The sequence below is a fragment of the Dasypus novemcinctus genome, chromosome 12 (assembly GCF_030445035.2).
Source record: "Dasypus novemcinctus isolate mDasNov1 chromosome 12, mDasNov1.1.hap2, whole genome shotgun sequence".
Classification (NCBI taxonomy): domain Eukaryota; kingdom Metazoa; phylum Chordata; class Mammalia; order Cingulata; family Dasypodidae; genus Dasypus; species Dasypus novemcinctus.
This window is the reverse complement of record NC_080684.1, coordinates 9,482,175-9,509,191: the sequence shown is the minus strand read 5'-3', so window position 1 is coordinate 9,509,191 and position 27,017 is coordinate 9,482,175. Positions and strand designations below refer to the sequence as shown.

Here is a 27,017-nt window from a genome sequence, read left to right as displayed (position 1 = left end):
TGCAGCCAACACCTACTTTCCAGCTCATTGGACGCACCAGGACAACCAGGAAAAGGATGATGATGGACAACACCCATCCCAAAGAACAAAGAGTATCCTGAATAACTGCAAGCAAGACAGTACCATTCATGGGTTCCATGGGATCCCATCTCAACTGAAAGCAGAGTGGGCATCACCATCCCCAAATCCTCAAGATAGAGGAACGAACAAACAAAAGGGGGAATGCAACTATGGACTAAAGTAGACAGTAGTATTCTAGCAATGGAAGCACTTGTAATACTGATATAAAGGCAGGGGTCACCAGAGGTTCTGAGGGGAGAGAGAAAGAAGAATAAGTGTAACATGGGGGCATTTTTGAGATGTTGAAATCATTCTGCGTGATATTACAGTGACAGATACCAGCCACTATACATTTTTTCAAAACCTATAAATCTGTGTGGTACAAAGTGCAAAGTTACATAATGTAAACTATTGATCATGGTTAGTAGCAATGCTTCAATATGAGTTCATCAATTGTAACAAATGTAATACACTAGTGAAAGATGTTGTTAATGGGGGAAAGCATGAGAGGGGGTGGGGGTGGGGTGTATGGAAATCCCTCTATTTTTTATGAAACATATATGTAATCTAAAGCTCCTTTAAAAATAAAAACAATTATATGAAAGAAAAATGGGCAGATATAAGACTAGACTGATTGATAGACAAAATGATATGGCAAATGTGGCACAATGTTAAAACTGGTGGATGTGGGCACCTAGGGGAAGAGGAGTGTGTTGAAACTCTCTATGGGGTTTGCGCTATTTCTGTAACTGTCCTGTAAATTTGAAAGTATTTCAAAACAAAAAGTTAAAAAAAGATTTACAAGGCTACCTCTATATAAATGAACATTTATCCTAGTTTTAACAACTTTTTAATAGTATTCAAATGGATTCCATAAAACTGAGAGGAGAATTGATAGACACAGATTTCACTTAAATAAATCTGTTAATCATCTACTGCGCATACGAGTATTATACATATGAGTCTGTAATTTCTATACATTTGGTGAGGTTACTGATATTGGTGACTTTCTATTTCAGATGTTAGAAGTAGAAAAGACTAAAATAAGCCATCTGGTCTGCAACAATTTAGGAGGAGATGCTTGCTATTAGTTGCTAGTCAAAATTTCATATCCAGTGAAGCATGATGATAACAAGTGGAGTATTGCCACTAACTTTCCTTTCTACTAACTGCACTAAATATGATGTGCTTCAGAAGAACTTTCAAAATTTTTACTTTTAAAAGTTATTGAAGGTTGAGTAATTTATGCTCAGGTAGAGAGAGCTCCTTTATTTATAGCTCTTAAAATGGCCACCATAAGCAAGAGAGTAAAAATATCCTCCTTCCCTCCTTCGCTGGATCTTCAGGGTTCCCCAGGACATGGATACATCTAGTCTGACAGGGCAAGTCTGTTTGGCATTTTATAATTTTCATGGGAATTGGACATAATCCTGGTTAAAAAATAACTTTTACAAATTCCCAGAGGCTGGGGTTTGGAGAGAAGTAGTGGAGCGGAGAGAACAGTATTCGTAGAAGGGGCAGCAGCAGTAAAGACAAAGCACGGGAGGAGGAAGAGGTGAGCAGCCTGCCTGTTTGGAGGCTTTGGGTGCAAGCCAAACTGGAGAGCATCCTGAAGCCAGGTTCCATAAATACAAGATGCTAACTCCTCAGTTTCTGCTGCCTTTCCAAGGCTCACTTTGTTAGTTTGGGTGAGACAACAACAGCTAAGTGTGGACCGCGGGTCATGTCAGGGCTGGAGACCAGAGCACGAGCAGACCTCATGCTTCCCACAGCCTCCACCTGCCCCTCGGCACCCCTCCTTGCTGTCTGTGCTCTGCTTTGCACAGTCGTCTCTGACCCTGTGTGGTTGCTGGGCTCCTTAGCTGCCCAGATGTTCTCCAGGAACAGTGGCCTCGTGTCTCTGCTCTGTTCCAAGTTTGCTATCTCAAGTTACATGTGGGCCATTGAGGTAGATCATTTCCTTTTAATTGACCAATTTTGGGTATAGGAGGAGAGCTCATCTTTACTCTCGTTATATTCAGCATGACTCAAAGAATATCCTAGCCTTTATGAGTAAGAACTGTTGATATAAGCAAAAGGAATATGGTTTTGAGTTATCAGAACATTTCTTTTAGTTTGCTGGGATGGATTAAGTTTTATTTAGAGCTTAAATGTTTCTTAGGTCACTCTTTGCTTTATATGATATTAAGGAGGGGTATTTGTATTTGGAGAAAGTCTCATTTTAGTGCTAAAGTAATTACGAAACCAAAAACATGATCAAGGAAAAATCAGGTGTCTTCCAATATATTTTACAATCTTAACCTCAAATTGTTTCTATATAAAGAGTAGTATATATAAAATATATAGTTCAATAATGTGGTAAATGAAATTGATGGCTATAAATCATATAAAATGAAGATTGTATTAAATCATTCATACACAAAATATCTAAATTTTACAGCGTGGAAGGCCACAAACAATGAAACATGACATTTACTAAATTAATAATAAATTAATTTAATCTCACACAGGGCACTGATTTGCCTTATATAATGCATATATAACATGTTCTATTTTAGATGCGATGACAATGTGAAGTTCTTTTATGAATCCAAAAAAGAACAAGATTATGTTTTTGAACTAACTCATGCCTGTGGGTGTAAGACTCTTTTGACTGGACTACATCGGTGAGGCATGACTCGGGTTGAGTCTCCACTCTTTTACTGGAGCTGGTATAAAAGGAGACACACAGGGAGACACACATGAGAAAAAGGAAGTTGCCATGTTTGATCCTGCCATGTGTGAGAGAGGATTCCAGGATCGCCTATACTGCAGAAAGGAAGAGAAGCTCTGGAAGACTGAAAGAGGAGGCCCAGAAACGGATAAGGCCTATGCCTGATTGCCCACCGCTGAGCTCCAGGCATAGACTCTGGAAGGGAAGGCAAAGACCAAAGCAGAGACTGCCCGCCATCTTGCTTTGCCACATGGCAGCACACCAGGATCAACATTATCTGACTGTGGTGAGAAAGCATCTCTACTGGTGCCTTGATTTGGACATTTTACAATCTTGAAACTGTAAGTTTTTCCCCCTAAAAAATTTCCCATTATAAAAGCCAACCTATTTTTGGTACTTTGTATTGGCAACCGTGTGGTAAACTAAGGCATATACGTTGCTTTAATTTTCATCTCTACTAAGCAAATCATATCACTGTGACTTTTCATGATACTTTGTTAATCCCTTTCCCTGTCTCTCTCTCATGGAACTAACAGTATGCCTTGTACTAGAGTTATTTATGTACAAGTATATTACTGATGCTACAAGCATATTGCTGAGGTTGCCGGACAGTGATTCTGTCTGACCCCTCGAGGACAGAAATCCCATCTTATTCTGCTTTTGCGACACCTGCCTCACACTGGCCTGCAGACACAATTCATTTTCCATTTAGTCACTTATCCTTTACTCAAGAACCATTTGTATGGGTATTGGATGAGGACAGGGGATGCAAGATTGAAGACAGGATTTTTACCTTCCAGAGATTCAGAAACCAGTGAAAATTATAAGCGAGTAACTGAGAAGCGACCCCATTTGGTATGTTATGACAGAAGCAAGCTCTGGGCAATTTGGAAAGTGAAAAGAAGGAGCCTATGTGAAATCATGGACTTGAGGATTATTCCCAGGAAAAGTGATAACTAACTTAAAGTTTGAGGAGGGCTACAAGGTAGTCAGCTGAAGACAAATAGGGAAACTTTTGGAAGAAAGAGCAAGTGGGTTCATTTGCCAGTTTGACAGTTGAAGAATGGAAATACCATCATTTTCAATTATGACTGCAGTTGTTGAGATAAGAACCTGCTATGTTGGGTACACATAAGCTTTGCTAATAAAAGTCTCAGTTTCAGAGGTCAGGAAAGAGGAAGGCAGTAGGGGTGAGAGAGCAGCCAAGAGTATGTTTGGTTTTTGAGAAATGCAATAGTCCTTTTTCCTCTTTCTAAGAAATAAGTTCTCCCAACATTTGATCATGTGAGCCTTTCTGAAGTTGGGATGTAGCAAGTAATCAATATACATATTAAATGTGGTAGCCTGCCTCCCCACCCCGCACCAGTTGTTACTAAATTTGAAAATGGGCTTTAAAGTTAATGGGATGTCTTAAAATAGATGGCATCTTCAAAACCAAGAAATATAATAGCATGCATAGTTTCCTCAGTCATCTCACTTCCAAAGGGAACTCAGTAAATACTTGGGACAATAGTAAAATAAGATCATTTGTGCTTACTGTTGTAGCTATGTCCTCGCTCCTATTCCTTGATTCAGTCTATATTAAAAACCTGCGCTGTACTAGGCTCTGTGTGAGATGTAGAGATGCAGAAAAACTAAACACAAACGTGGAAGCATTTGATTACATTTTAAATTCAATTGTGATACACCACTGAATGGGAAAACCTGGAAGAGCAATTCACCCTGACTTGGGTTTTGGAGAAGACTTTACAGATGGCAAATCTTGAATTAGGTCTTAAGGAATTAGAGTTTTTATAGGTATAGGGGGTGTATGGCTGGAAAAAGCACTCTAGGGAAAGGGGACTTTATGTTGAAAGGCAAAGAGATTATACATGATTTCCAAGTAGATTTTTTATTAATGGATTTTTTTTTTTATTTTTAAGGAAGTTTTAGATTCCATAAGTGTTACGTAAAAAATATAGGGGATTCCCATATGCCCCACTCCCTTCCCAAAAGTAAGGGATTCCCATATGCCCCACACCCTCTCTCTCATACACTTTCCCACATTAACATCCCTTATTACTGTGGTACATTTGTTACAAATGATGAGCACATCTTGAAGCATGCCACTAACCGGTTACTACAGTTTATATTACAGTTTACACTCTGTCGCTCACAATTTTCTAAGTTATGACAAAGTCTATATCATGTAGATTCCCCACAGTTTTCTAAGTTATGACAAAATATATATCATGTAGATTATACTTTAGTTTACTTAAACTTTAGGCTGTTAGGAAAGAATGAGGAAAGATAGTTGAGTGGGAAAGCTCTTTAATGGTAGCCATGGATTTATGGAAAAGTGACAAAAACCTTTCAAGACCTCAAAAGTGAAGAGTGCCAAGTCACTTTTCCATATTGATGGGGTCTCATAGGTTAGCTAATGTGATTTAAGCTGTTAAAACAAATGGGGAGAGATGTCATAGAGAGAACTTTATGGAGAAAAGGGCATCTTCTATAGACCCTCCCAAGGAGAATTTGAGAGCGCATTCTCTATTATTTCCCTTTCTTCCTTCTTCCCTTCCACCCCCACCCTTGCATTTCTTCTTCCATTATCACGTCTTTCTGAGTGCTTACTCAGGTGCTCAGTATTTATGGATCAGTTCAGTGGAAAATTATGGAGTACTCAAAGAGCGAGGCATCTGGCAGTAACAATACAATGAACACGGGCTTTGGCATTAGGCAGAGTTTGGTTCAAATTCAAGGTGTTCCACCTGATTACATTAAGCCTCTGTTTTTTTCACTTGTAAAATAGGACAATATTACCTATCTCACAGGGTCATTGTTAGACTTAAATGATATCATAACTACAAACCTTACCATTTATAGCATGACTGGATGTGTTATGCCTTTTCAATATATGATCTCATTTAATCCTCAACAAAACAGTTCAAAGTTCATACTAAGCAATTAAACAAAGGCTCATTGCGGTTAAGTGATTAGCTCATGGTCCGAGTGGAAATAGGGGTGTTATTGCCTCATTTCAAAGCCTCTGTTCTTTTCTCTATGCACAGTGCACCTCCCATGTACTACACTGTGCCTTGAATTTAGTATTTACTCAGCAAACCTAAGTACCGCATGTGCTAACTTAGTAAAACATTTTCACTGTCTTCCCTGTTTTCCTAACATGGAGGTTCACAAGTCCAGAGGCCAACCCAACCTCAAACATTACAAATGTGAATTGCACGGCAAAATCTCTCCATTGCTGGTCAGTTTAACACAGCTGTGATTTCTTAAAGAGCCAAGGAAACAAGTTTTGCACTTGTTTTATGAGTTTAACTTGACTTTAGCCTCAGGTTGATTGCATTCTCAGGGTTGTACAGTGGCCTGTACGGACAACGGCACCAAGCCCTTTCTTTCATTTTTGCAAGTCTATCGAGATTCTCAAATAGCCTCATCCTATCTCCTGCTGTGCTCAGGCTGGTCTTCTCATCTTCCCCCAGATATGGCCTATCAGTCCTATTTCTATGTCTTTGCTTTTACAATACATCCTGGGCACCAAACCCATTACCTTCCACTGAATGGACACACATTAATTATGCTGAATTAACAAATGAACACTTTCTCCTAATCTAAACTGTTCCAAATAATAAACACCTAAGCTATTCCTTGAAGCCTCTGAGGCTACTCCTGCCCAAACGGAACTGTCCTTTCTCTGCCGTTTCTGCATTTGTCTTTGAATTGCTTAATGATAGACTCCTTGAAGATTGGTTTCATAGCTCATGCTTCTTTTGTAGCCTCTGTTAGTGATCTAGCCGAGTCCTGACCACAGAGTAGGTAGAGAGCAATTATATGAGGTAATTCAAGGTGAAATACTATTTCGCAAACTTACTTTTAAAAACATTAACATGTGAATTTTACCATGGTTCAATTATAGGAAAATGTTGCTATCTCTGATTACAACAGTGGTCTTTCATCTACGGATTTATTATTTTCTAAGCCCTACTAAGTATTTTAGAAATTATCTTTGTTCCCATATCCTTGAAAGGGTCATTTTGAAAATAAGTATACCTGAAGCAGACCCTTAAGTGGCTTGGGAGTGAAAGGTTAGTTCAGAAAATTCTAATTTTCACTGAGATGAGAGCAAATTTCTAAAAAAGCTACATAAAGCATAAGGGGGGAAAAAGAAAGCTTCACAAGGACCCAAACAGCCATAAAGCAAGATTTACAGCTTGTTGCAGAATGGTACAAATTAGCAATTAGATGTTAGATGTCGAAACATAGGAGAATATGGGCTGCTACCTGTAAGTTTCTGGAGAAGGAAACAATGAACTCTTCACAATAACCTTTTAAAAGCTGTTATTTCACATTGAGATTGATAGAATTAAGAAATAAAGAAATGGATACAGCTGGAAGGGAAATGAAGATGGGACAGCTTATATTGATGACTTTGGCAATGTTACGTTTAGACGTAAAAAACGCAGGTGCGCTTGAATTATCTAGGATTTGACATTTGAAAACATTACCACCCGGTATACGTAAACTCTCATGACCCACAGGAAGGAGACGTTTCTTAAGAATAATACCTAACAGAGTAGGTTTATTTGGATATTATGTGCATAACAGTTAGGTAAAAAAAAAACCAGTGTCTGCAAAAGACTTAAGTGATCGAGGTAGACTCCCTTCTGGGCACCCCGATCAACTTTCCCCCAGTAGTCATAAGTGTTTCAAGGGCGGGGATCAATACATCCTTCACAGAACCACAATCCAGGGGCTCTCCTGAGGACAGAGTGATTCTTGTATCTTTCTTAATCATTTAATAAGACTGATAAAATACCTATTGAGTGACTTGTGAAAATTCAATATGTGAAAGTCTACTTCTATAAAATGAATCTGCTGGACAGCCATTGAGAGTTGTGGTAGGATTTTCACAATGAATTAATCTGCAGAAACAGTTCCTCTGGTGAAGTAAGAAACCACTGTTTGCTAACCACATGCAGCTCATTTGTTACACTCTAACATGCCTGGAAATGAATAGCAAATGTGCATACATTAAGTCATTATATAAATCAGATGATGTGTTTTAGAAATATTTTTAACAGAAATTGAAATTAAGAGTTTTCTAATCAAATTATCCTACTTAATCAGAAAATTCTGGTGAACCAACATATCCATTAGCTAAGTTTTAGCAACATCTCTCCCTCATGTATAATGTGGAACCAATAGAAATATTTTGCTACAGTATTTCATATAAATAGATATGTGGTTAGAGATGGCAGGCCTTCTTCCATGTCTAGATCACGCAAATAATTGGTGAAAATATAAAGCAATTTAGATGTATATAATCTGATGAAATATGTGATAATCTGATCCTTCTAGGAGTGAAAGGCAATTCAAATATTAAGCTTACCTAAATTAACCATAATATTTTTAAAAATACTTATATCTATACAAGGTCTTTTGAACATCAGAATCACTAACATTTAAGTTTTTCTTCAAAAGTCTTGGATAAAGGAGACTAAGCAAATGTACAAGATTTATTGCTAAATCACAATACCATCCTCACTATCTGAACATCACAGCATGAGATGTGAAATGAATTTATCTTCTTTTCAAAAATTAAAGGAATGATGCTTTTCCTCTTTAACATCCTCAGTTTTAAGTAATTTTGCATTCCAGAAAGAGGGAGGGAACTAAGAAAAGCTGTACCACAAATGCTAGCAGTGACTCCATTTTTAATCATCTGTCGTATCCCAGAGTCACTTCTTGAAAGAACAGTTGACCTCCTCTGTAAATCCATCACTTTCTGGATTTTGTCCACATTTCTTTACTGAAATGCCCTGTAATGGTCACCACTGACCTCTGTCTAGGTTGGGTTCTCCAGGAAGCAGATTCTGAGATTAACTCAAGGGTAAAGAGGGTCCTCAGAACGAATATCTATGGACGGGAGCTGGAGGAAGCAGCACAGGGCAGGAGAAATCCAGCTGTGACGAAAGCCCGAGGACAGCTCCAGGGAGCTCAAGAGCTAGAGGGGCCCTACCGTGGTGCCCAAGTCGGGCTGGGTGGCCAGGACCCAGACACCCTCATCAGCCTGTCACCGAGGAGGACCTCCTGGGAAGGGTGACCCTGGGTAAGGAGGCTCTCTGTAGATAAGGTAGGGCTGATAGTTGAAGGCGTCTGCTAACAGCACTGCCAGCAGCTGGGGCAATGAGTCCTCCAGGAAGGGGATCTGCTAGCACCTCACATAATTTGAAACTGTGGCTCTTAACTCTGATGCTCCAGTGAGTTTGACCATGCCAGCTACTCTCTTTTTGATACTCTCCTCTTGGCGTCTCCTACAACTTTTCTCTTTCCTGCTCCATAACAATTTTAGTTTTCTCCTTTTCCTTCCTGTTTTGCAAGATTGCATCTTTGGCTCACAGCACTCCTCACTTTTTGGTTTTTCACCTCCCTTTTCTACCCCCCTGGCTCATTGGGCACACATACATATATGTTGTGAGTTTTCAAAAAGATTTATTTTTTATTTATTTCTCCCCCCTTCCATGCCCCCCCCCCCCCCAGCTATCTGCTCTCTGTGTCTATTTGCTGTGTGTTCTTCTATGTCTGCTTATATTCTCGTCAGCAGCACGGGGAATCTGTGTCTCTTGTTGTTGCGTCATTTTGCTGTGTCAGCTCTCTCTGTGTGTGGTTCCACTCCTGGGCAGGCTGCACTTTTTTCATGTGGGGCGGCTCTCCTTATGGGGCACACGCCTTACGTGTGGGGCTCCCTTCCACAGGGAACACCCCCTCATGGCACGGCACTCCTTGTGCGCATCAGCACTGCGCGTGGGCCAGCTCACCACACGGGTCAGAAGGCCCTGGGTTTGAACCCTGGACCTCCCATGTGGTAGGTGGAGGCTCTATACGTTGAGCCACATCTGCTTCCCTATGCTGTGTTTTTGTTTGGAAAATTCACTAGTCCACTGTCCCCTGGGACACCGCTTAGATGACCATAAATGAGCCTAATGGCTTTATTTCCCTTCCCCAGAACTCTCTTCCCTTCCCTTATATCTTTTCTCTGCAAATTTCACCACATCTACCCCATCTCACAAGCTAGAATCCTATTGGATTTACCTCCTGCTGAGGCTCAGTCTTGTCCCCCCCTTTCCATTCTTTCTACCACTAGCTTATTTTTGTAACAGCTAAGGTAGTACAGCACACTATTCTCAACTCTACCTCAGTTGCTCCCACATACACACCATAGCAAATGCACACTCTACGCTGTTACCAGAGGGATTGCTCTCTAAAACAAAACAAACAAAACAAAACAAAACAAAACAAAACAAGACTACTTTACTCTCAGCCTAAGAGCATCAAAGCCCATAGGTTTAATACAATCTCCCTCCCACTGCAGAGGAAACTCCCCAGGGTCAGGTCTTGCCCAGCTCTCAGACCATGTCCAGCAAGCCTGCCTCCCACTTCAGGCTGTAGCAGCCCTGACAGCTTGCATCCCCCTAAGTCAAACACACTCACACCCAATCACCTGTTTCCCACCTCTCACCATGAACTTCTTGACCCTCCCAGTTAAAAAAAAAAATGTCCTTTCTTCCACCCTCTCTCACTCCCCAAGCCCCAGCCATTTTGATCTCCTTGATTCAACGCTTTATTGACATCAAGTGAAGAGTCGCCAACTATGTGTCTCTCTCCTGCTGCTACGCCAAGCAAGGACTGGCGCATTTGTCTTCACATTGCCCATGGCGACATCCAGGACTTGGCATTTATTGGGCTTATTGAAGGTTTAGCGAATTGAACTGAATGTCTAGAGTTCAAGGCACCTGCTAGGCAGTTGACAGAAGCACGGCATCATTGTGATATGTTCTCATCTGTTCTTCTGGCCATAAGGAATGGACACACATTCAGGCAAATGAAAATAAATGGGGATTCATAGTAAGAATGTACTAGAATTGGGGAAATGAGGTCATGCCGAGGACTCGCCACTCATTCTTTACGTTTAATGCCTCTTTTTCTCATGACCCAAGAGCTTTTTCCTCAGATGTCTCTGATTCTCTTAGTAGGTCTAGCCTCATAAATCTGGTGGACCACAGACCCTCAAGCTTCCAAGTCTACTTAAAGCCTCCTCTCTGTCTGCATTCCTTTGCATCCTAATTCCATTACTTATGGCCTGTTGCCTGATATAAATTTTTGATTCTGAAAAAATCAAATTGAACCTACCCATTTATATACCAAGTTCCTGTCTCTGATTTAATAAGCTGTTAAGTATAGGATAGAGAGGAAGGCAGTGACACGGCTCTTCATCAGAGTGGCAGATGGGGCAGTTTAACTCTAAAGACGCTGTGGACCGCAAGCCATCGTGAGGAGGCTCCTGTGAGTGTCTGCTGGTGGAGGTAGGGGATAAAGGAGGCTCAAGCCTCTGACCTTGCCTTCAAGGAGCTTACAATTCAGTCACACCCAACTGACTCTAATCCAGCCAGATGAGCATGAAAAAGGAGCTCTGAAAAAAGTACAGGCAAAATGCTACAAGAGCCCAAAGGAGAAAGAAATTAATTTTTTTTATCAATAATTGTGGAAAACTCTGTGCCCAGGAAAGCATTTGAGTCAACTGGACAGGATACATACAGCTAGAGATGGAAGAAAACAGACCGTGGTAGAGGTGGATGTAGAAAGTACATCAAAGAGGCTGAAGAAAGGGAATTAAGTTGCAAGAGTCCAAGTTGGGAGACTGGCTTAAAGAGAAAAAAAAAGACTGGTTTGGAGAGATCTTCAGTTGTTTTAAGGGAAGAACGATAAGAGAGAAAGTCACCCTAGCCACTTCAGGAGGGTCTTGAGTTCTGGAATAAGGAATGATTACTTCATTGTGTCATCACTGGGAGCCCTGAGGATTTTCTAAGAGGATTATTCCAGCAGTGGCCATCAGGGTAGACTGGCACACTGACAAATTCAAAGTGGGGAATCTCTTAGCAAGTTCTTATGCCCGTATCAGAGAGAGTTAATGAAAGGAGCTGTGATTATAGGAAGGAAGGAGTTAATGTCAGGGCATGTGCAGAAAATAACCAGGGGTGTCCCTGCATGGATAAAGAAGGCAGCAGTGCCCATTGTGAGTCAATGATTGTGAATTTTGTTGAGGGCAAGAAGGAGGGAGGCACTTTTAGTGCTGAGGAAGGTGGGAAAAGGCTGATGTTTGGGGTGAGTAGGTTAAGAGATGATAAATTGGGTTTAGATTGTATGAGACAAAATAAAATTTCAGGGCAATAGGACAGTAACTAGGGTAGGGAGATTATACAAGATGTAAGATACTCATTGCCGAGAAGAGACTTTAACATATTTAAAAATTATGAGAAGGGATCCCATAACTCCTCATTGGGTTTCTGTGCGGATTAAGTAGGATGGTGCTTAGAAAAAAATTGCTTAGCACAGTGCCCAGAATACAGTAAGTGCTTAATGTTAGCTGCTGTCAATAGTTGTAGTTGCTGTTGTTGTCGTCATTTGTTGCTATTTTCAATGCAGATCTGTTTCAGTTTATGCTATTAATTCAGAGCTGCAGGTTGTGAGGAGGCCATACAACTCTGCTGGATCATTAAAATTAATAAAGAAATTCTGTGTTGGGCAGCAGTCTCCACTGAGAAGAGAAGAGTTGTCTCAGCAGTGACATTGCCTGGAGAACTAGCAGTCATACTAGTTCTGGTTTTCCTGAGATTGAAGACCATTTCCTTTTCTCTATTTTGGCAAAAAATGAATCTTGGGTATCACAGTATGGAATTTTAATGTTTTGCCAACTTTTTACTCTTTGACTCCAAATTTTTAACACATGAGCCAAATATCAGTGAAGGCCCCATTGATAATTTCCATCATTAAATCAATCGAGAAGTTACATTTGATTTATGTATGAGGAATCAAGCCGACAAATCAACACATTTAGGCATCACCATATAATCTCACTCAGAAATACATCTGTTAATAGGTCAGAAATGTCCAACAAGCTGTTGTGGCCCAACGATATACTCTTTGTTCAAGTGACTATTTAATCAGATTAATACAAAACAGGCAATTCAGAGAGTGTCAACATCAGGGCATTGTTCAAATAACCCATTTGTTAATTCTTAAGAGGCTAGCAGATAACCTACTGTGAATAAAATACATCACCACAGATAATTGTGTCCTAGCACTTTCAAAAGTTCATAGAACATAAAGATGCATGAAGAAAACTACTTGGTATAAAGATTTTCAGATCTCCCCAAACCCTAGATTCCGCTATCTGTGTTCATAGGTTCCTGAATGGCCCGACTCTATCTGAAAATAGTTTCTTGAAGTGACACTTCATTTCGCCTGCCAACTCAGTCTTAGCTCCCCTATAGGAGCGAAAAAAATCAACAAAAAATCAACTTGACCTCATTTCACACCTCTCCGGTGAGCACATTTGCTTTTGTTTGTTGCAGTTAGAAATCTGAAACTGTATTCTACTTGGCCCATATTCTCAGAGAGCTCAATCTAGAAAGGAAAGGTGAAAAACTTCAATATCATGATTCTGTTATAGAGCAATCAACAGTCTACTCTTGGGCATGCATTTCATATCCGCAGCTCATCTGAAACCGTCACATCCCCTGGTACACGTTAATTGACCTGAGGTCTTGAGAAATAGCCACATAAGAAACAAAAAGACAGGTGGTCCGAACACTGCCAGGCTCTCAGGAATAGGATTTGGGCAAGCAGGCATGAATGCCTGTGTGTGCTCACTGGTTCTAACCTAGCAGCTAGACATGCTCAGGCTTCCCATCGCAAGGCGCTCTTGCGTCCTCTCTGAGGGGGTAGCTAAGTGCCTTCCCGCACACCTGGTGAAGAAGAGGTTCACTTTCGTGTGTGCTCTGGCTGCCCCTCCTCCAATCTGCAGCACCAGATGGGGCTCCCATGGTATTATGTGTGCCTATCAGTGGTTCCCTTTGATATCTTATCTGTTCCATTAACTCAATAAAAGAGAACGCAAAGCTGGAGACAAACTGTAGGAGGGCTCGCCTTGGAAAAGGCAGGGAGACGGTTAAGCTGGGGTTTTAACTTATCTAATAAAGGCCAGCTACATGGAAGCGAACACTTCATATTTCACCCGCTTTATTAAAGATCACAGGTTCTAATACTCAGGAGTAGGAAAAAATAAAATAAATATATGGAGGAGTGCAGGTAGAGGCAAGAGAGAGCGTGATTAATCTTTTTTCTCAAGATTTAGGAAGCACTTAAAGGCAAAACTCACAGACCAGCATTTTTAAAATCCACAACAAAGGCTCCTTATCAAACACAGGGCTCCTCTCTGGATGTGGCAAGCGGGCTGGATTTCTTAGTGGAACATAAACAGCCTAACCTAGCCATAACTGGGGGGACACCACCTACCACTTCTCCCATAGTATACTTTTATATCGGTTTAGTAATTCAGAAACCAACAATCACAAACAACTAGATTGATGAATCTACCCCCCTACTCCTCCACCTCCAGAGAAAAACACCACTAGAACTCAAACTCCAAGAACCAAACTAAAGGAAAGTGTTCCACCTAGAGACTGTTTTCGTGAGTCGAAGCGGATGAGGGCTTATCCAGCAACAGAATATTATTTTAGCCTATCCTTGCAAGTCTGTAGTAAAAAATGAAGCAAAAGGTATTGCCCCCGGTGTAATTAACAATGTTAATCTTCCTTTTCCTCTCTACGGTGATAAAGGAGTCATTTTTATATTTAATTAATGCAGAGGATCATTTTGGAAACTGGCTAATGAGCCTCTGATCACATTACCATGAAAATGTGCATTAACATTGCAACTGAGGAGGCTGTTTCATGTGTAGCAAATCCACTTTGTAATTAGCCCACTGTGAAATGAATCACGTCAGGGAGAGAACGGAGGGAACAGCGAGGCAGTGGGCACTTAGCTACTGCTGTGCCCATGGCCCGCTGACACCCCAACATTGTCTTTCATCAGCAATATTGTCTGAAAACAAAAGTAGCAGCGTGTCACGTCTGAGACAAACTGGCAGGAGGAAGGAAAAAACTTTATTTTGCCACACGAGAAATGAAGACTTGAGCATATACCCCCAGGAAATCCTGCCCACACTGAACGATGAATTCATAGAATTCTCCTAACACTGTGACGGTGTAGGTATTCATTTCTTATTTTTATACTGAAAAGCCCTCGGATACACATTAAAGAGAATCTGAATGTATACACTCTTTCTTAGGTCACATACAGAGATTGTAATAAGCTCTTGAAATGAATTTCCAGTGATAAACAGACACAAAATGATTAAAAGGATCCAAGTGCTAAGAATATTCTGCTGTCTCCCTTTAAAGCCAGGATAGATCATATATTTTTCCTCAAATAATCAAATTGATCAGGTCTTCCTGTTAAACCAGAGCAAAAACTCCTAATTCATCACATAATTCCTCTGGCTAATAAGATTTTGGCAAGAAACTTTTCCTGTCTATTCACAAATAACTGAGATCAGAGAGTATTAAATCCCAATATTTATGCAGACAATGATAGACTTGATGTTCAAATGTCAGCACTATTCCAAAATGAAAGAGGTGTCTCAAAATATTACAGACATGGATCTCAGTGTTACTCCTCTGACTTGACTGACATCCTGGCAGGAGATACAAAAAAATGTTAAAAAGCATCCCACAGGAAGTCATCTGAAGGGGGAGTGGCAAAGAAGCTGCAAACTGCCACCCAAAACCAAAATCAACAGCCCCACACCAGCAAGTCTGCCTTCAATTCTGAAATCAACTGAAAGAAAAAATAATAATACAGCTAGCCAGAATTCATTTACCATCTCTCAGACAAAAAACACAAAGCCTGGCTTGTTGAGTTGCTGGTATCAGACCCTGCACTCACCTGGGAAACTTCATACAGCAGTTTGTAGTGTTCCTCTCTTTTCTGAAAAGTGCACAAATTGCAGCCCATTCTAAGAAGCAGAGGGAAAGAGCAAATCTTCTAATTTCCCCAGAACTGAAAGGCAAGTGAACTGAAAGGGAATCACCCTCCAGACTTGACTACTGTTTTTCATCAGTCATTTCAGTCCAGAACCACAGACAAACCGCTGCTAGCTGCAAGCACACGCCAGGGTGGTATGTAGCAGCATGCTCTTCGCTTTCCCTAAGTATCTCGCACTCACGGATACACACACAGAGTTTCCAGGCAGTTCGTGGCAACACTCCCCCTGTCTCTGCATCAGTGCACATGACTACACAGATTCCAGCTCATGAATATTAATAGTGCCTCATTGATTATTTATGACAGAACATGTTAGCAGGGAGGGGTGTCATAGCTGCTGCTGATGACAGATGAATATTCACTAATTAAGAAGCAAATGTAGTGTGGTTAAACAAAATTCACTTGTGTCAATACCATCTCTTGTTTATTAAGGATAGAGAGGGTGAACCCAGGGCATTTTAAAAAAGAACGTAGACTTAATTTCTCCAGCTTTTAACATGGGAACAGGAATTTCAGAAACAGAAATACACTTAGTTCACATCTCTGTGCTTTGAAACAATTAGAAGAAATGTTTCCAGCATTATTAAAATCCAGGAGAAGGTGAATAAGATAATTATTTAAATTTATAAATAAAGACAGAAGCAAAGGAAAATGTTGTGGGTGAGGTAGGAGAGAAACCGCAGGAAAGGAGAGTATCACTCAGTGTTTTAATTCTCACCCTAAAGAAATAAACTGAATAGTTCCTATATTAAGACCATCATTTACTAAAGAGGAAATAAGGCATGTTTTCTTAGTCTAAATAAAGAACATTAACTAGTATGATTAAATGATACTTGTACAGGTAATGAATATTTTAATTAGATAATAAGAGGATGTCTATTGAATGAGAATTTGCAGCACTGTAATGCATGCAGATCTATATTTACAAATTAGTTAAATACAATGCCTGTTCTCAGAAAAATTTCAAATGCATATGGTATTTATGCAAATTTTATTAAAGTCATATATAATATTTCAGAAAGCTGACACTGGTAATATTTAAATTCTAATGCAATGCACAATGACTCCATTTGTGATTCTATATTTAGAGTCCATAATGTATGAAGGTGAACACATATTTTAAAACTAAGCTTAGATGTTTAGATAATAGAAATAAGGCATTTAATTTCACACTCTCACAAATACATATATTAAATTGCAAGTTGGCAACTGTTTCCCTTAAAGACATACTACAAACAGCTAAAGCAGATAATAAAAGAAAACCCCTTTTGTTTCTACACTGACTTATCCACAACCTCTGCTAATTAAGAAGTTTGCACTTGTTCGAGCACATCTTTAAACCGAACAAGATAGCAGGTGAGTTCCAAAGCAAAAATAATTACTTGGAAACTGATGACTCTGGTCAAGAATTACACTGGATCTTGAAGATCTTAAATTGCATAATGCTTACCATATAACTACTTTTGGAGTTCCAATTTCCTAAAAGTGCATTGTCAAATGTTTAGAATCGATAACAGGAAATGATTCTAATGAGTCTTAATTGTTGACAAATTGGCTTTGCAACTAGCAACACCTCAACACCAGCAAGGAGCAAGGAGATGAGCAATCATCTGCTGCTTATCAGTAGTTTCCCTTGGGATGTAATAATCCGATTTTCTGGGCCTAATTTCACCCCAGTCTGGATGAAAGCCAAGCTGAGAGACCTACATGAAAAAGGCCTCCTAATTGGGAACAATGAAACTTAACAAAGTTCACCAGGACTTCCTGCAAATTAAAAACCACTTGTAGTAGATATTAATTCAGGCTCAATTCCTTGATGGAAAGAATGTTTTCAAGTAGGGACCTTTGTGAAAATCAACGGGGACCATGAATAGAAGTAATCACCTTGGGTGCAGTTATAAAATACACTTGATGCTTTTAAACGTTTTAATTCTTTTTGAGTCTCTATACAACTTCCCCAAAAGTATTTCCATGCTAGAGTCCACATCCTCAAAGCAAGCATTTGACTATTTCTTTTAAGGTGCCTACTTGGTGAGAATTCTTGATTCTCAGACACATCAATTCTAGACTTTAAAACGTCTGATCAAGGTATAAGAGTGCAGTAAGGCAAGGATGGCTCACTCGTCTATAAAGAAAGTGTTTCCTTTACTGACATAACTTCTTTATGTGACAGGTGTTGAAAGCTAAGTAGAAAACAATTATTACAGCTGTTGTTACTTATTGGAGCTTTCTTTTATAGTATTTTATCACTGGCTTTAAAAAAATCAACAATCACAGCTTTAAAAAATATTTTCTTGGTCATCAAAAAAATAAAGAATGAACATAGTGCATTAAGCAATTTCAAATTGTGGTTATCCTTTCAGCAATGTCTCTTTGCTGTTCTCTTTACTCATTACCAGTCCCTCTGTCTTTTAGCTTCTATCTCAGGAAGCAAGGGAAGCTTCTCTAGTCATTTATCAAATGTCACCTCCGGCTCATACACCCTGAAAAGATTCCATCTTCTGCTACTGCTGCTACTATGGACTCATCACACAGACTTGAAGGGTAATTTCAGAAAAGAGAGGCTCATAATTCCAGGGCTCTCTAAATTTCATTAGAATAGAATATGAGGTTAGGTTTTCCAATGACTGAACTGCTAAATCTTGTACTAGAATATAAAGTTTGGGATAGACAGGGAAAATTGCATTATAGCAAAAAATGTTTTTAAAATAAATGGATGAGATAGCTGTCTTGGGTGACAGTAATTTGGTATTATATGGGATAGAAAAATAAGTGGGGGATGGGTAATAACCTTTCCATCCGCAGATTAAAAATTCACCAAAGAGAAAACAAAAAAAGAAAACAAACAAAAATTCACCAAAGTGTAAAAACGTACATTGGATATATATTTCTAAATTAGCTATTTATTTTGACAGCCTTTAATCTGTATGAATTTAGTCCCCCAAAAATGCAGTGGTATTCATAATGGGGCACATGTTCATCAAGCTATAAACTGACATAGAAGAGGCTAAACTGGTAAATGAAAGGAAGAAAGTCTGCATTTATCTTGCTTTTCCTATAAGAACTGCATCACTGAATAAAGAGTAGATGAGGAGGAGTAATCTTAACAGAATTATTCCAGCTAATGAATGAAGAAGGAGCGATAGCCTGGAACCATTCAAGTATCCATTAATTGATGGACCTAGGTATTGAGGATTACTGTTTGCTGACATGGTACACACACAAGAGCTAAGTGGACAGTAGGAACCTCCTGATAGAAAACCATGGCACTGATGGAGAACAGCCTTGTCCAAAGTGGACAATTTACAGGGAATGCAGAGAAGAAAGGAGCATATCATGGGTTTGTGATCAGCCAAATGCTGACTGTGGGTAGATCTACACAGGTCCAGTTTCTTCACCAACTGCAAGGCGGAGAGAGAGAGAGAGAGACAGGTGCTGGTGAGGAAGCCTACAGTTTAAGAGAGACTTTAAAGGCATTAAAAAAACAAGCATTATTAAACCAAATGTTTAGGTATGCACATTTGGGTGATGAAGTCATAAAGAAAAGTAAGGAAATGATTACCATATAAGTCAGGACGGTAGTGACTCTTTAGGGGAGAAAGGACTGTGATTCGGAAGAGGCACAAGAAAGCTTCAGCGGTGACCGACAAAGCGCCAAGCCCTGACTGGGGAGTAATTACTGGGTGTCCATGTTATGATTCAGGAAAAAGGCCTTCATTTTATGTGTTTTCTGGGTTTCTGTTATCTTTGACAGAGCTACTACAACTTAATTGACAAACGAGGTCGTGGCTATGTCCCAGGCCTGGGAGTCAGGCAGTACGTAGTCATGGATCTCCACTAGGAGAGCGGCAGAAAGTCCAGACACGGCCATTGGGAAGAACCAATCCCCTTGCTGCTGTGACAGCTGCCAGAAGCTTGAGAGGATCTTTTTCTCTACGGCCTATTCCAGTGAGTCCGATCTTCTCTTTCCCATGCCGGTTTAGAAGGTCAGTAGGTGACCCCACTCTCTCCCCTTACCACAGCCACAGGTGGGCCTTCTGACCAAGCCCACCATCCCTCTTGCCCCCTGAACTGCACATTTCCATTTCAGTCCCAACCCTGCATTCATTTTAGGGGACATGTGAGTACCTTTGCATATCAGTAGATACTGTGCTGTCTAGCATTTTCTAAAGGTTAAGATCTTGAGTTCCCTCATAAATATAAAGAACCGTGGCTCAGGAGGAGAGACTGTGACGTGCTCAAGGTCAAACTGAATACAGAGACCTGAACTCAGTTCTTGAATTACAACTACCGTGGCTGAATTTAATAACTAACTTGCTGGGCTAGCGTCCTTGCAGAAGCAGCTCGGGCTACGTCAACGTCTTTACTTGATGACCGAGGAAATGGAGAACAGTTCTGAAAGTGTTGAAATTTTTTTAAAATGAGGATAACCTTAAAAAGATAGTTCTAGCATAAAATAAGTAATTTATGGTTCAAAATGTAAACTTTATTAAAGTACTGAAAAAAATTTTACCTGTCACATACCTTCAATCAGCTAATACCGCTCAATGCTCAGTAATTAGGAGTTACACCCAATTGCATATGGGCTGACTAACTCATCCCTATTTATCTGGGACTTTCCAGGTTTTAGCACTGAGAAGCCTCACCTCCCAGAACCCCCTCGATCCTGGGAAAACCTGGAGGAGCTGGCCACCACTGGGCTTCACGTTCAGCCTCTAGCAAAGCTCACATGCCGTATATGGTCCCATCTGCCCATATTTGCTGCAGAAGTCACTTCATCCTGCTTATTCTTTGTCAACTCTACAAATGGATCTATTGACACATCACGGTGCAGTTTCAGTGCTCCTGGCTGCATCGGGTAGTAGTGATCTCATCAACTTCTGATTTCTCAGTGCAGTTTTTCAATCCCCCTCTCAAGGGACAATTCATTTCTACTTTACATCATTTTCTTTTACCCATGCTCTATCCCTCCTATCGGATACGTGAGGGCAGCAGTCACGGGAACTGATCTTTAACCTCCTAACACCCCTGCGATGGTGACTTCCTCATCATAGGCCTTCAGGAAAAGCACTGAGTGAATGAATGCAGTTGTGGGATTATAGCATACCTGAGCCTGGCAAAGGGACATAAATGTATGTTTGTCTTTCTATGCCCAGTTTCCAGGTGACGTTTTCCTCATTCAGGGCTGCTTCAAGTTAAAGGACTGAAGCACCTTAAGTATAAGACATATTTAATTTTATCCAATTCTATAAACATTAACTTGAGAGTCTGAAATAAAAGTTTCTGGGACAGGTATACAAATGAATAAGGAATGCTTGTATGTATTGCACAAGTTATTTATGCATTTATAGGTACATAATATATACACATTTAAATTTGTATGCTGCTCCATATATAGGTCACTCATTCACTTATTTATTTATTCCACAAATGTTTACTGGGCACTTATCATATGTCTGATGGTATATGAATGCTGGATGTTAGGAATTTTATATCATTTCATTTGATTTTCATAATATCTGAGATAAACATGTCAGATATTATCTCTTTTTTTACTACTAAATAAATCATTAAACGGTGAAATTCCCAATGCCAAGAGACTTAAAGTCTATGTCCTTTGAATTTATATCATTTATATCAGTTTTTTTTCCGCTCAACACTGCACCATATCAACTTCTATCATAAATTTGCAAAGATGCTTCTGCTGGTAGTTCCCATACGTCATTCATTTGCTTGGGTATGGCTCAACTGATGAATGTAACCAAGCATCCTGCTCACATTGTTTTCCTGGGTGCACACCTTTGACTTGTGTCTATCATCGGTGCTTGAGGAACTGAGAGTGCTGTAGCAATGTAGGACACCTAAAAATTGTCAAGTATTAGACTAGACCCCAATGGAAGGAAAGGGTGTGAGATTGCCAAAAGAGGACTTGGGTTCCCACCCAAGCTTTGCCATGATTCGCTGTGTGGCCTTGGGCAAGTTACTTACACATTATGAGATATTATTGACCTGGCAGATTGATGGCGAAGATGAAATGAGGCAACATATGTGAGAAGGGATATGCACACTGTTAGGTATTTTGCCTATATTGATGTGCTAGGTAAGCATGGAGTCAGACTGCCCTGGGACAAGTTCCAGCTCCCCTAATTCCTAGGTATGAGAACAAGTTATTATTTTTTATTCCCCTTTGTTTGTTTCTTTCTCATCTCTAAAGCATGGATAATAATAGCACCTACCAAGCAATTTTGCAAGGGATAAAGTTGTGATGATAAAGATGCTAAGTGTACCTGGCATGCAGAATGTGCTAAATAAATGTAGGTTATTACACAAAAGTCATGAGAGTAGTAAACTAATGATAATAACAGCCTCCACTCATATTATATTGCTGCATGCCAGTTTATCTCTCATTTTTCTATCATAATCTCTATTACACTAATAATCTCTATATATGATCTTTATTACATTACTTGAAATGTACTTCAATGAAATGTTATAGTCATCCTTCCATCCATTTTGTTTGCTATCGTACTTGCATAACTTTGAAAATCTGCTTGTTTTCCAGCCCTTTGTATAAAAGAATAATGTTGCAGGAGGTACTCCTTTTGTGTATGTGCAGGTATACACACATACATGCACATACACACATACATACAAAGCATGTAATATAACACATTTTGTGTAACAACCCTGATGTTCTATTAATTTCTTTGAATGAAAAATGAGTAATATGGACATAAGTGTACAAGAAACCAATGAGTCATCTGAAGCAAGATTCATGCAATTATGAAATTGGTACTCTGATAACACTGCTTTAGGAAACATTAATGACCATGAACCTAGTTCAGTGTAGTACTGGCGTGCTTGATTTGATCACCTATAGGCTAACTGACCATGTGCTTTCAAGAATCAAGTTCGGTCTGTTACATAGTTCGGAAAAATTGTAAGCAGTACTTAAGGTTTCCCTGGAATACCACCATCTCCACTTTCAGTTCTGAAAAAGTGGTTTAAATACTAAATAATACTGTGGTTTAAATACTAAATACTTTGATTAAACCAGTATTTGTTGAACACTATTATGAATGGAATATGGTAATGATTTCTAAACATTTTGAAAATAAGAGCTAACATTTCTTTTGTGCTTCCTGTATATCGGGCATTATCCTAGAATTCTGTATATCAGGCTTTCTGTATATCAGGCATTATGTGTGTTAATTTCATTTCATCCTCATATCAACCCTCAAAGGTATATACAGTGAATATCCCTTCTTGATAGGTTAGAAAGGTCGTGTGGGTAGTGAATGGGGAGTCAGGACTCAAATCCAGGCAGTCTGGATCCACTGTTGAACCAGCACATTGCACTGTCTGTCCCTCAGAGATGGTCGTCATTATGACAAATGCCTAGAGGGCTAGATAAAGGGAATTCTGGTGATGCTTTCAGCACAATGAGATGTGCAAATTTCCCTGAGGAACAGAAGTATAGTCTAAAATTAACTCCCAGGTACCATGTTGTATCCTCAAGCGTGGATGCATAAAACAGATTGAATGAAACCTCAACAATTTCATACCCTTACTCCACTCCGCTAGTGATGGGGTATTGTTGCACTAAATACGTGCCAATAGCTTTAGACTATATTTCCTTCTTAATATTTATTATAATAGGGAATGCATGTATGGATGTTAGGGCAGTTGTGTCTCGGCTTTAAGGAATAATCATCCACGGTTTCTTAAGACAGGCAAATTTGGAGGTTTTGAGAACAGTAAAGGTTTAGATTTGCTGATGACTCCCAAATTTAAATCTCCAGGCTTAATTGCTCTCTTAAGCTTCAGACCACGGTACTCATTGAGTACTGACATTTGCATTTGCCCCTAGCATAGTCAATTCAACTTAACACAATTTAACTCCTAATCCTCTTTCCTCCGAGCAGAACTCGGCTCTGCGTGTGCTCGCATTTCCAAAATCAGTTCTCCTGACTACCCCAAGTCTCAAGTTTTATACATTAGTATCTGCCTAAAGCCTCCCTGCTGCCTACACCAAATGACCAAGCACTGTTCATTTTAACCTCGCCATCTGCCTCTCTTCCTTCCGTCCCCTCCGTGATTACCTCCTAGCTCAGGTGACCATCTTTTCTCACCTGGATCACACATTCACTCCTCAGCATTTGGCATTCGCAAGAATATAAGGGATCAGCATTTCTAGTTCTTGCCTCTCTCTCCCTGCAAGCATGCATCCGTAAGCCCTTCTGTCCCCCAGCTCCCTGGCCCTGAGTCGCTCTCTCTTTCTCCCTCTCTCTCATACACGCACCAACACAAACAGAATATGCTGCTCTAGGAACAGGGTTCAAACTCTCCTCGCAACACTCTCAATGCCTTATTTTGTATGATACTCTCTTATTTTTACCTTCAAGTCCAGACTCCACTTTTCGGCCTGGCCCTGTAATACACCATCTTTCCTCTCTCTTCCTTGTACTCTGCTCACCTGTACAGTCATTATAATGATATTTAAGATATACAAAGATTCCTATCTCATGGAGCAAACCGTATAGTAAAAGGAAACAACAAACAAGCACATGAGTAGTTACATAAACTTTTTTAACAATAATAGGTGCTATGCAGGGAATTAGCAGGGTGGTGTGATGGGAGTAACTGGGTCATCTGCCTACTCTTCTATCCTTCTGGGATATTTTAGAGCTTTTTCTGCTTTATTTCCTACCTGTTTATATACATGTATACATACATTCATACAAATATACATATACACGTACGTATATGCATATAAAATCAAGTAAACATGACAGAAGAAAATAAGGCAGGTAAGGAGAGCATGCAAAGACACCAGCTATTTTAACAAGATGTTCAGGGTCTGAAACTTTCTCTCCCTTTGAGACCCTGAGAAATCACTTATCTCTTGTGGTCCTGGCATCTTCAGACCTACCTGATCCCATTGCCACCAATTTTCTGTCATGAAAATGGTTCTAATACGGCTGTTAGAAACATCCGCACTACAAATCAACATTCTAGTATCACATAAAGTTCTGTGAAACTGATAACATAGAATAACTAATCCCACACAAACTGGCCCAGGATAGCATTATCTTCAGAATGAGCCAGTGAGTCCTCACATGACAAAGTTGCTGTGTGAACTTAAACAAGTTCTGCAATCCTGAGCTGCCTCAATTTCTACATTGTAAAAGGTGGACATGCATAGTATCTCCCAAGAAGGGATTTTGTGAAGATGTGCTTTACCTGGTATCTGTTGCATGCAGGTACTCAAAAATATTAGCCAAGATTACCACCACCTACAACATAGTTTTGCTGAATTCTCACTGTTATGCTACTGTGAAGACAATCAAGTAGATAGTCATATTTTTATAAATATCCAAGTGGATATTTTGAAACCTCAATTTTCCTTTGGGAAAGGTTGGATTCCTCTAAGATTAGCAGCCAGGTGGAGGCAGAGAAGAGCTCTGTGTAGCTCTATGTAGTAGGTAGGGACTAGGCCAAGACACCTAGTCCCATGACAGTGCATTGAGTTTCTCTTATTTATCATGTCCTGTGTCAGCCTCTAGGGCTGTCGTGCTTGTTAGAGCTTTCTCCTTACAAGGTTTATGATGATTACCTGTTCACAAGGTTTACAACAGTTAACAGTGATTTGCATTTCCGTGACACAGAGCAGTCCCCTATCCAGAGCCTACACGTTCAGATACAGTTCACTTCCTCACAAGAATAGACAGAGCAGTCACATGACACCACCAACCCCTCCGGCATCCCTAGAATTCACTACCCCTAGCCCACCCTACTGGTCCTTGGGTCTTACCCAGCCCCAACCCCCTCCCACTGACTAAGCAAGTTCCCACCTCTAGATCTACTGTATAAATTCATGACCGCCTCTGCCACGGGCGAGGTGAAGTCTCTCTTCAAACCCCACCATGCCAGCGGGGGGACTGAAGTCTATTCTTCAGGTCCCTCCTTTGGGAGAGCTTCCCAATAAACTTTCTGCTTGCAACTATCAGTCTCCATGTCCCAGTGAGTGCCATTTTTCTCTAATAGTACTTAAATAGAAGAGTAAGACAGAGTCATTTGTGAACACATCTTTTCAAAGTATATGTGCATACTGTCTACCCCTAGTGCTTCTAAGGCATCAAATCTGGAGCAGGGTCTTGGTATATGTACTTTTAAACGTACTCTGAACATTTAGATGTGTGTGTGTGTGTGTGTATCCCTTTCCCCTCCTGTAAATAAGGTGTAAAATCAGATGATCTCTTGAATGCCCCCATCCCTATAATTTCTGATATGATTACTTATATGATAATGAACATCTCTGGGGCTTTGTAATTAATTTGAGAAGAGAACTCACATTTAAGAAGCACCTGCTATATCTAAGGTGCCCGAAGCCTCACAAGTTTCACACAAATTCTAGGAGGTATGTGTGGCTATTTTTATGCAGAAGAAAACTCAGGCTCAGAAATATAATGGAATTTGCTCAAAGTCACATAGCTGGTTAAGTGGCAAAGCTGAGGTTGAAACCCACATGTGCTAAATCCATGACTTTTCCAACGAGCTATACTAGTTCCCTAGGGGGTTAAAGTGTTAGGACTCGTGTGCCATGAATGAAGAGTTTGTGGTAGGGGTGGACTTGAATCAGAGTCATCGTCTCCTTGGGTAGCTCACCTGCCATGTAAGCCTTGTGAAAAGGCTGGGTTTTGGCTTCTGCGATCATGAAGAAATCACCCTCCCCTCATCATTCACAGTGAGGGGCTCACGTTCCACATATTGGTGACAGGCAAAGAGAATTATGTGACCATTTATTGGGGAACCGGGATATATCTTGGACATATTTGCTCCTTTCCCACTGGCCTTCATCAATAGCCTTCCTGGTCAATCTTAGGCTAGCTAAGAAAGAAGCTTACACATGGATGGATTAAAACAACAAGTTTAAGATTTCCAATCTGAACCATGATTTCCTGGGCACACTATTACTACTCCTCTGATTCCATATGCTCTGTGACCTCAATTAACCTAAGTGCTTTATCATCATTACTTACTGTTCCTTGTAAAGGGTATAAACCAAGCGACATATGGGTTGAACTTGGTGCTGAGAGATACTGAAAGGAAAGACAGAATCACATCCTTTTTTTTTTTTTTTTTAATACCTGGGACCTCATATGTGGGAAGCCGGTACTCAACCACTGAGCAACATTGGCTCCCATTAGTGGGTTTTTGTTTGTTTGTTTGCTTGTTGTTTCTTTTGTTTTCAGGAGGTGCTGGGAACCAAACCCGAGACCTCTCATATAGGAAGCTAGGA

At 40.1% G+C, this 27,017-nt stretch overlaps 1 protein-coding gene across 4 annotated transcripts in view; it reads right to left on the bottom strand.

Annotated features, from left to right (window-relative positions):
- Positions 1-27,017, bottom strand: part of PDZRN4 (PDZ domain containing ring finger 4) — a 398,006-nt gene that overhangs the window by 131,173 nt on the left and 239,816 nt on the right. Inside the window, exon 1 of one of the 4 annotated variants that reach the window (XM_058307819.2) lies at positions 15,617-15,963. The exons of the other annotated variants lie outside the window; for them this stretch is intronic. Within the exon in view, the coding sequence (XP_058163802.1) occupies positions 15,617-15,685 (69 nt within the window). The 5' untranslated portion in view covers positions 15,686-15,963. Of the gene's footprint in view, positions 1-15,616; positions 15,964-27,017 lie in introns of those variants that run through there. 4 annotated transcript variants of the gene reach the window in all.